Raw genomic sequence first — 10331 nt, 5'->3', positions numbered from 1 at the left:
TCACCATCGGATCACCTCTCGTGTCACCAACCAAATCCACTGTGTGCTACGCCGTTGACAGAGGACATCGGTCGCTTCTAGCGGGACGCCACGTGCGGGGCTTGAAGGGGTAGTCACGTACGTACTTCGCTGGTCGCCCTGGCTGGCTGGCTGGCTTGAGCAGGTCGTGACGGCGGCGATGCATCGGTGTGGCAGTGCCGGATTCGGCCGTTGGGAATTGGGATGGATGGGCACCACGCCGCACGCCGCCATGTTCGGCTACTTATTCTCCTTCCTGGCTTCACGTTGAGCGTAAATCGACAGAGTGTTACGCTCCGAGCCAACTCATTCCTTGCACACGGGGACATCTCAACCCTGGCCATCCAACACAAAAAGCACTGGCTGGCGGCTGCGATCAAGGTGTTCTTTCCTTTTTTTTTCCAAGTCCATGCATAGTCAACCTTTCTATATTCCAAAGCTTTGGAAATAACTTACAGCTGTAAGTGGGAAACAAAATCTGCTCTAGTTTTCAGAATGTCAAATATTCCTAATTTCAAAAACTTCCAAAAATATTGATATTTTTCTTTTTAAATCATTTAACTTTTTGAAAGTTTGGGCATTTTTAAACATGAGCTCTTTTACGGTACCCTGGTACTCCCAAACGACACCCAGGAGTACCGTGCAAATCTGGCCGTCCGCACGGAGGGGCAAGGAATTCATTTCCCAAACTGCAGTCCGCACGCACAGACAGTCCAAAGCGCAGCACGGGCGATTGTGAAGAAAAAAAAACAGAACACTCGATCTAAATCCCATTTCGTTTTTGTGGTGGCGGCGTGACCCTCGCGATAAGGCCGTGCGGCGCCGACGTGCCGCCGTCGGACACCCCCGCTTGGGGCCGACGTCTCAGGGCCGACATGCGCCGTTCCACACCCCCGTCCGGCCCGGAGATTGCGGCCGCCCGACATCCTCGAGCGCCGTCGTCCGACACCACCACCGTTCGCTGCGCGGCGCCGACGTCCCGCCGTCGTACACCCCCGCTTGGGGCCGACGTGCGCCGTTCCACACCCCCGTCCGGCCCAGAGAGTGCGGCCGCCCGACATCCCGGGCGCCGCCGTCCGACACCACCGCGCACCACCGCCGTTTGCCGTCCAGGTCGACGTTCTTCGACCCCGCCACCCGAGTCCTGCCCTCGCCATCCCTCTAGCGGTTCCTGCCGCCGCCACCTGCCGACGCGCCCACACGCCGCATAATTTTAGGCTGCGCCGCCACCTGCCAGACAATCGTCTGCCGGATAATTAGAGAACAGGTTCGTCGCCCGTTTTTCTCCAGCCATATCTTGCAATCTGTATGGATACATGACCCATAAATTGATCTTTATCAGAGTATATAGTTATACAGTGTCATTCGTATTAGTTGAAATCATGGATCACCTTCAATTTGCGTCAGATAAACTAGAATGTCATAAAGGGTGACACTGGTACAGCACAACCTATCCTTCAGATTTTGTATATAATGAATGTTGCAATGTATATAGAAGACATGTTATAATTCCTCTAGAATTTGTGTTAGTTTTCTGTTTAAATTTTCTGTTTATCTGAAGAATCACCTAAATTCAGACAGTTTATATGACATTGACAGAATAAATGCGCTAAGTATGATGCTTTAATAATGGCAGGTTTGGAGGATGGATGGTCATAGTGCTAGCTAGGAGGAGATAGAAGAATATCACATGATGGTTAGTCAGATGTTTGCAAGCGAGAAGCAAGGTTACGAGCACTACAACAGATATGCAAGAGCAAAAGGTTTTAGTGTCAGATTGGATGACAAGGAGTACGTGAAGGGCACCAGAGAGGTGAAAGCAAGACGTTTCTGCTGCTCTAAAGGAGGGCACCGATTGGAGAAGTACTTTCAAGCGACTGACCAAAAAAGGGAGCCACGGGCGCTGACCCGTTGTGGTTGCAAAGCTATGCTTGAGATCCAACATGATGCAGGCAGGGGTCAGTGGTTTGTTAAGAAGTTTGTTGATGTCCATAACCACCCGCTAGCCGACCCGGACCAATCTGCTTTTCTACGGTCTCACCGTCGGATGAACGATGCTCACAAGGCTGATGCAGTGGAATACGGACTTGGTGGTCTCCGTACGTTCCAAATCATGAATGTGGCAGAGAAACAGAACGGCGGCTATCCTCATGTTGGGTATATTTCCCGAGACCTCTACAATTTCTTCGCTAGGTACAAGAAAAAAGAATCTTAGGCAGGGATGCTGACTTTGTGCTGAACCATATGAGAGTACAGGAAGAACGAGATGCTGAGTTTTTCTTCGAATACACCACAGATGATGAAGGACATCTTTGAAATTTATTCTGGGCAGATTCACAGTCTCAGATTGATTATGAAGCATTCGGCGATGTAGTTGTGTTTGACAGCACTTATCGGGTCAACCGCTACAATCTCCCTTTTGTTGCATTTGTTGGACTGAACCATCATCGTAGTACTGTTGTTTTCGGGATTGGTGTTGTTTCAGATGAGACCCACAAGTCATACGAGTGGCTACTTCAGACCTTTGTAGAGGCGATGGGTCATAAGGAGCCCATATCTGTTATCACAGATGGAGACTCGGCAATGAGAAAAGCAATTAGGAAGATTTTGCCAAGGACAGACCATCGGCTATGCAGTTGGCACATTGAGCAGACATGATACGCCACCTGCGTAATCCAATGCTTGATGACTTCAGAAAACTCATATACTGTCGAATGGGAGTTTACCAGTTTGAGAAATCATGGGCTGAGTTCAAGGCGAATTATGAGATCAAAGAGGAGAATGAATGGATGTCCAGAATGTACAAACTTAGGAAAAAGTGGGCCGCAGCTTATACCAAGGGACGATATTTCTTGGGTATGCAGAGCAACCAGCGTAGTGAGAGTCTGAACTCTAGGCTCCACAATCATTTGGACCGGAAAATGTCGTTGGTTGATGTGGTGGAGCACACTGAGCACTGCATATCACGTATGCGGAGGAACGAGGCCGAGTTGGATGCAATATGTTCGCAGTCAGTTCCTTTCACTAGAATAGATGCTTGTCTGTTGGAGATAAATGCTGCTCGTATTTATACACCAAATTTTTTCAAGATGGTAAGAGATTGTATCCGGAGATCATGTGCATGGGTGATTCAAGAGCAAACAACAGTAAATGACTTGGTCAGGTATGAAGTAGTGTTAAAAGATGGAGCGGAAGGAGGGAGCAGACGTCTGTTCTCTGTAGAGTGTTCTTTTGATGGTTCGTTGATGAATGGTGCCTTCTGTCCTTGCCGTAAGATGGAGTGTGAAGCCATCCCTTGCGCGCACATTTTTGTTGTTCTGGTTTTCGTAGGGGCAGCGACCATTCCTCCATGGTGTGTTAGCAAAAGGTGGACAATGGAAGCCAAGGCTGCATTCGTGTTAGTGAGAAATGCAAATACACATGTGTGGTCAGAAGAGATGAGTCGTTACCGTGAACTGAGAAACATAGCTAGTATGGCCCTATTCAAAGTATCAAAAAGCGGGGAGCGTTCGCAGCAGGTGAAAGATTATCTCCAAAGTATCATCGATGGGCCCATCGAGAATGATGATAACACCGAGGAGACAACATTTGGTCCTATACCCTCTCACTACTCTGCCGCAAGCCAAGCTTCAGCGGAGAGAGTCCTTGATCCAAAAATAGTCGACACAAAAGGTGCTCCATGCAAGAAGAGAATGAAGCCATTTCACGAGACGTTGAGGGAAACGAACGGGCGGAAGAAGAGAACTAGAAGCTACGGCCAATGTAAAAGTTCCGAACATGACAGGGGGAAATGTCCAGATTTAGGGAAATAAAATTGATAGAAGCACAGTACCAAATGTAAGTTGATGTTCATGGCCTTTTTATGGATTTGGGTTTGAAGTATGTTTTTCTTTTTTATATATCATACAATATCATATTTTAACTTATATGCAGATGGTATACACGCGTGCACCGAAGTTATTTCAGCTGGCACAAGTGTGGTCACATCAACCAACTGAGCCCTAAGAAGATCGAGAACTATGTTGGCAGTAGACATTTTTATGGACCTGTTAAATCTGTTGGCGTGACAGAGTTTATGTTTTGTTATCATCATCCATGGCTATCGTTGAACCTTGTTTAGTTTGCTTGCAGACACTTATCACCTTGGTCGTGATACTTGACGACTATTGATTTTTTTCATATCTGCTCAGTTTGTTTTGCTATGTACTGGCTCCAGGTTATTTAATGAATCGTAAGCACAAATTTGTGTTTAGTCTAAAAATCAGCTTCAAGTGTTGAGGGTTATGCATGGTTAGAGTTTGAATGTGCTGCTACTTATGAGCGGGGCAGGCAAGATGATTGGTCAGAGACGAAAGACGATATATGCAGATGCACCGCCGCCTGATGAATGTACACCAGCAAGTAGTAGATGAACCGCGGATTGGTTCGTGCCTGGCGCCGTCGAGAGTTGGACGATGCACGAAAAATGCAAATTACGAGATATCCGACGATCTGTTTGGTAGATCCGATTTTTATGAGGAGGCGGCCATGTTAGTGGTCCTCGTCTGTTTGTACCTGAGATTTATTCGGGGGGAGAAGATAGAATAAATTGTGCATTACACTCGTTATTTTAGTGAAAAATGGTGCATGAGTCTAGCGTGCAACCTAGACCTATCAAATAAGTCTTTTTTGGTTCTGCATAGAATGTCATGGATGTGGGCAAAAGTGCTTCTAGAATTGCCTTTACCGGTCTACCCGAACGGTCCCGGTTGAACATGGTGTACTTGCTGGCATGCACGAAACGAAACGTAATTTTGGCAGCGGGTGGGAATGTACCTCGTAGGCTCTGCTGCAAAATATGAATGAATTCGGACACCAAACGCACGTTGCGTCACGACCGGCCAGTATTTTCGGGGTTTTCCATCGGGAAAATGTTAGAAAATGCATAGAATGTCAGATATCATCGAAACTTGGCATGCCTGCTTGCCATGATGACTCCAGTGTCTAGAAAAAATTTGGGTCAGGTTGATGGATGTGGGAAAAAGTGCTTGTAGAATTGTCTTTACCGCTCTACCCGAACGGTCCGGTTGAACATGGTGTACTTGCTGGCATGCATGAAATGAAACACAATTTTGGCAGCGGGTGGGCATGCACGTCGTAGGACCTGCTGCAAAATATGAACGAATTCGGACACCAAAACTTGGCATGCCTGCTTTACGACCGGTCAGTATTTTAGGGGTTTTTCATCGGGAAAATCCTACAAAATGCATAGAATATCAGATATCACCGAAAATTGGCATGCCTGCTTGCCATGATGACTCCAGTGTCTGCAAATTTTTTGGGTCAGGTTGATGGATGTGTGAAAAAATTTAGGTCACGTTGATGGATCCCATTTTTATTAATTCTGTGTTCTTTGTATTGTCGTGCCATGCTGAATACATCCAAAGTTGTACTAAAAGAAGAATACATCTAAAGTTTGTCACAATAAAAGGTGTCCATTTTTATAGATTTATACCAAGTTTCCTTTAGAAGTAGATTAGTTTTCTTTTACCATTCGTAACAACAAGACGATATATATGAAGTAGATTAGTTTTCTTTTACCATTCGTAACAACAAGAAGATATATATGGTTGCAGATTGCGTTCTTCAAAAAAACATCTATATATACACACGCCCATAGCAAACCCTTGCGCTCGTATTCATCCGCCGCCGCCGTCGCCGTCGTGTTACATCGCTTTGATGGCAGAAGAACCATTCTATTTCCCTACGTCAAGAAAAGCTTCGATAGCATCGGCACAACCTAAAGCATCGCCAGCTTCGCCATATCCTGAAGGAAGAAGCAAGGTTCAGGTTACGCAAACATCATCACACAAACTTTTCCATAGGACGTGTGCATCTCGGTATTGCATAGGGAATAGCACAAGGGTACATTACAGACCTAGAATCTTTTTTTTGTTTCAGATAATTGTTTGGAGAACTCTACTTAATTTATGCTATCTTAAAGAGATGAGTATCCCTAGTTATCTGTTACCAAGTTTCAATCTCTTAGATATATTTCTCAAGTTAGATTATTTCCTCCTGTTTGTTAGTTTGGCTTAGGCCCCAAGTTTGGTAGATCTATCATGTATAGAGAAGAATCTGGCTTCTTTTTGCCTCCAATAATCGTCATCAACCAAAATTTTGTTAGGCCTAGTAGGGTGGAATACAAACATAGATTTGACTTTTTTTTTAATTTTTCCCATATGAATGACATGTACCTATGTTGTTGTGCCTTTCATCAACAAGCATCACCTGCCACAAATTCTTCCAGTAAGAAAAGTGGGATTACCGGTTCACAGACTCTTACCACACCCAAGCTGCAGAAAGCACAAGTATGTACTAATATATGGCGAAAAATAAAATGTAGAACGATACAGAATTTCTAATTTTTGTCATTTTCTAATGTTAGGATGCATCACCCGCCATGGCTTCTGTAAATAAAGCTTCTGTAAACAAAGCGACAACGACTAGAGAGAAGAAGGTATGCATTTTTTTAATTGGAACAACACACATAATAATAACTTGACAGTACAAAGCCTCTCTTGATCTTTCATCAATTTATCTAATTAGTATGATATTTACGTACATGAAACAGTGGTCTGCTGTCAAGGTGCTATTTATGACCTTCTTTGGATTGTTTGCGATGATAATCAGAGGAAAAAGGTTGCAGAATCTAGTTTGCAGGGGTTACTACATCTACGTGATATTCAAATTCGTCGCCAAACAGTAAAAGCTGATACTTTCGATCCGGAAGTTGAGGCATTTATTGTGAACAACAAACAGTTAAAGATACATCTGGAAGATGTAGTTAATATCATGGATCTGCCTTCGGCAGGGGGGATCCCTGATATTAAACTTAGGTATGCAGACAAGAAGCTTGAGTTCGAAAGAAAACAGAAACAAGGCCAACTGTTCAGATTATACGTAGACCCAAAAGAGCAAGCAATCACCTACAAGGGCCTAGTGCAACAAATAAGAGAAAGCAAAGGATCTACGGACGAACACTTCTTGAGGAGAATTGCTTTGTGTGTAATTTGTCGACTGCTATGTCCAAGTACAAAGTCACAAGTCAGTTCAGAATATTTGAACCTTATGTTGGACGATGGTGATGTAAATAAGATAAATTGGGCAACCCTGACACTTGATCACCTGATTGCGTGCTTGAAGCAGTACAAGAACAATAAGCAAACAAATCTTGCTGGCAACCTCGCTCTCTTACAGGTAATACGTAATGACTATTTATTTCCGCGTAACAATGTACTTGAGCTATGGTTTTGCGTCTCATTTATTTTCACTATGTTGCAATGCAGGTGTGGTACTGGGAGAAATTTTATGTGAACAAAGTTAAGCACAATATAGATATAGATTACTCTCCTCGACAGAAGCCTTTGATACAATCGTGGGACAAGGAGAAGGTGGCAAAGAGGGAACATGCCAACTTTGCCGAGGGAGATGTAAGTAAAGGATTGTGTACATGATCGTGCCACATAATTGAGTTTTACTTTCTTTACTATCATGTACTAACTATTCATCTCATATTATTCAAAATAGATTATTGAGCACCTCATGAGTGAAGTGGAGTACGTTCTACACAGATCAGTGTATGTTAGCAATGAAGTATGCGCAATCAGAACCATATTTACTGCATTTCATACTACAAAACATATTCTAAATATATTCATCCTTCTATATGCAGGGCCGAACGTTGCAACAAGTTCATAGAACTGTGCAAGTAATAGAGAATAAAGTCATGGAGAAAGAGTACATAGACGAATACAAGTACTTAAAGCCACTTGTTGATGGTCTGGCTGACATTGAACATAACACAAGCCTGACCAACAGAACCCTGCTTCGTGTTGTCAAGTGTTTGGAGGTAAAGTCTTATTCACTAATGCACAATTTTATGTTGCCAAATGATGTGTGATAGCAAGAACCACTTATTTCCCATGCAGGCTAATAAGTTTGTTCTTCCCGACATATCAGATGAAGAAATTGAGGTAATTTAAAAGATAGTTTACTTATCTGTTTGTGTGTCTTACTGCCTGTTAAACTCCCATTCTCCTTTATGTACAAGCCTTTTTGTAAGAAGGGTGACAAGTGCACATGGCACAAGGGACAACACATAAGACAAGAGGAAGGAGAATCTGAACATGATGAAGAGGAAGGAGAATCTGAACATGATGAAGAGCAAAGAGAATCTCGTGAACATGACAGCGAGACACCTGCCAAGCGGTAGCAAGGGCTTCCAGGCACTAATATAGGTGATGAGGGTGACACAAACAGTAATGTCAAAGGGACGGTGCGTCGGTCAAACAGGAAATCAAAGACCAATAAAGAAGACGAGTATTCATACTATGACCATGAAAAGAGGCAACTTCGTGGTATGTCGCACACATCGTTGCCTGTCATGTAGTTGTATACCATTGTGCTTTCTTTATAACATAGATAAATCCACCTACTAATTGCAGGTCTGAAAGAAAAACTACAATGGGTCAACGGACAAGATGATACAACGCCTTTGGCCCAAATTGGTGATATAACACTAAACAAATCATCCCTGCATTCCCTAACAGCCAATAAGTTGCCGGACAACAATGCCAGATATGTGGATTGCTTGGTAAGTATTTCATGTTTCACTTATTACATCTGCACTGGGATATGCACTAATCAGTGCTCACTTGCAATACTAGGCCATTGATGCTGGCATATATATCAATCGCCCACCAGAGGGAGAGTTTGACATAAGAGATGGCAAAAAAATCTTTGTCGAGAGCACAATTAATGTGCAAAAGCTCGTTGCAGATATAGAAAATCACACTATAGCGAGGAGTTCAAAAATTGACAAGTCTCTCTCAATTGCAAGGATCATTGCATATCTTGATCATGACATGGTACATGGTACAACACAATAACTACCTGCTGAATTTTATTTACGAATTGTTTGGTCCTTGCTCTAACATATATGTTTATGCAGATTTTTTTACCCTTGAACGCTGGACTACACTGGTATCTGGCAGCCCTAGATGCGCCTAAAAGAGAAGTTCAGATTCTCAATTCAGCCCCTGGTGTTGGTCCAACGGATGAACTGGATCATGCAGTGAGAATATCCTTTTGTGCTCCTAGTACTACTGCAACTTGTAGGTTATATGCATTACTGACTACCAACAAACACTCTTCAGTTGGAAGCGATAACGGCGTGGTTCCAGCAGGCTGAAGAAAGAATTAAACAACTTCCAAACCCAACAAAGTGGCCAGACTTCAACGTGGCCACATGGGACCAGAAGACAATCAAAGGGCTGCCAACCCAGAAAGACGGGTACACACGTTCATCACTATGTTCTTAATTTGTAAACTCGACCAAGGCAATTCAATCCTAATTCATACTTGCAGGAGCTCTTGTGGACTCTACCTTATCAAGTACATAATGCTTTGGACGAGATCCAAACTATCCAAAACATTTTCAAAGGTGCGCATATTTAGACTATTTCATGGGTGCACTGTACATTACTTCCTTGGTTAAGGAATTACTTTAGATACAGATGGCGTACATCCCAGGATTATCTTTGACTGTTCACCATTTGTATGCAGAAAGATATAGATATGTACAGGAGACAACTTGCACATGACATACTTAACAGTGACAGAAATTTACTCCGGAAAAACCAGCAGCCAGACCAGACAAAGGCAATTCCTGACGATGAAGTTTCTACCAAAAAAATAAGGAGGTCCAGGACGAGCACCAGCAGTAGAACTACACAATAGATATGGCTTTCGCATAGACATTCGTCTTAAATCAAACGTTTTCCCATTTGCTCAATAATTTGGTTTGTAAGCAATAATTTGATGTTATTTACACGACACTTGGTGTGCGACAATTTGCTCAATAATTCAGTTTGTAAGCAACAATTTGATGTTATTTATCCGGCACTTAGTGTGCCACTTAATTATTTGTATACATAGGTCTCTTTACGTTAACACGGTATCTTGTATTACTACTCATGTTTGGTCACTGACCAAATATGCTACCCGCATATCCAATACGTCAAGAAATGAAGGATTGTTTTCTGGCCTTGCAGTGAGCTACTAAATAATGGAGAAAACATATTTTCAAACATTGCAAGTTCTTACTTGTTAGAGACACTGAGCTACAAAAAAAATGGACAAAACATGGTATCTATCATGTACTCAACATCATAATCTATTGTCTGATTTCATCCATAACCAATACAGAGAAAAGCTAAAGCAATTACCAAAGATAATGAGAAGGGCTGGGTGATCTTACGAAAAAGCCATCA

At 43.0% G+C, this 10331-nt stretch overlaps 3 protein-coding genes across 3 annotated transcripts; all 3 read left to right on the top strand.

Moving 5' to 3' along the window:
* Positions 1-829: 829 nt before the first annotated feature.
* Positions 830-4279, top strand: LOC119331406 (protein FAR1-RELATED SEQUENCE 5-like). The gene is made up of 3 exons (XM_037604558.1): positions 830-1285; positions 1655-3855; positions 3952-4279. The coding sequence occupies exon 2, from the start codon at positions 2673-2675 to the stop codon at positions 3828-3830; it is 1158 nt and encodes a 385-aa protein (XP_037460455.1). The 5' UTR covers positions 830-1285; positions 1655-2672; the 3' UTR covers positions 3831-3855; positions 3952-4279.
* A 2181-nt stretch (positions 4280-6460) lies between these two features.
* Positions 6461-7514, top strand: LOC119332934. The gene is made up of 3 exons (XM_037606017.1): positions 6461-6517; positions 6607-7257; positions 7347-7514. The coding sequence occupies exons 1-3, from the start codon at positions 6461-6463 to the stop codon at positions 7512-7514; spliced, it is 876 nt and encodes a 291-aa protein (XP_037461914.1).
* An 882-nt stretch (positions 7515-8396) lies between these two features.
* Positions 8397-9979, top strand: LOC119332933. Its single transcript, XM_037606016.1, has 7 exons — positions 8397-8406; positions 8505-8653; positions 8727-8927; positions 9011-9133; positions 9216-9352; positions 9427-9502; positions 9625-9979. Exons 1-7 carry the CDS (start codon positions 8397-8399, stop codon positions 9796-9798), a joined length of 870 nt encoding a protein of 289 aa, XP_037461913.1. The 3' UTR covers positions 9799-9979.
* The last annotated feature ends 352 nt before the right edge of the window (positions 9980-10331 follow it).

Source organism: Triticum dicoccoides, chromosome 7A (assembly GCF_002162155.2).
Source record: "Triticum dicoccoides isolate Atlit2015 ecotype Zavitan chromosome 7A, WEW_v2.0, whole genome shotgun sequence".
Taxonomy (NCBI): domain Eukaryota; kingdom Viridiplantae; phylum Streptophyta; class Magnoliopsida; order Poales; family Poaceae; genus Triticum; species Triticum dicoccoides.
Note: the sequence above shows the minus strand (reverse complement) of the source record. Positions and strands in the feature narration are given on the sequence as shown.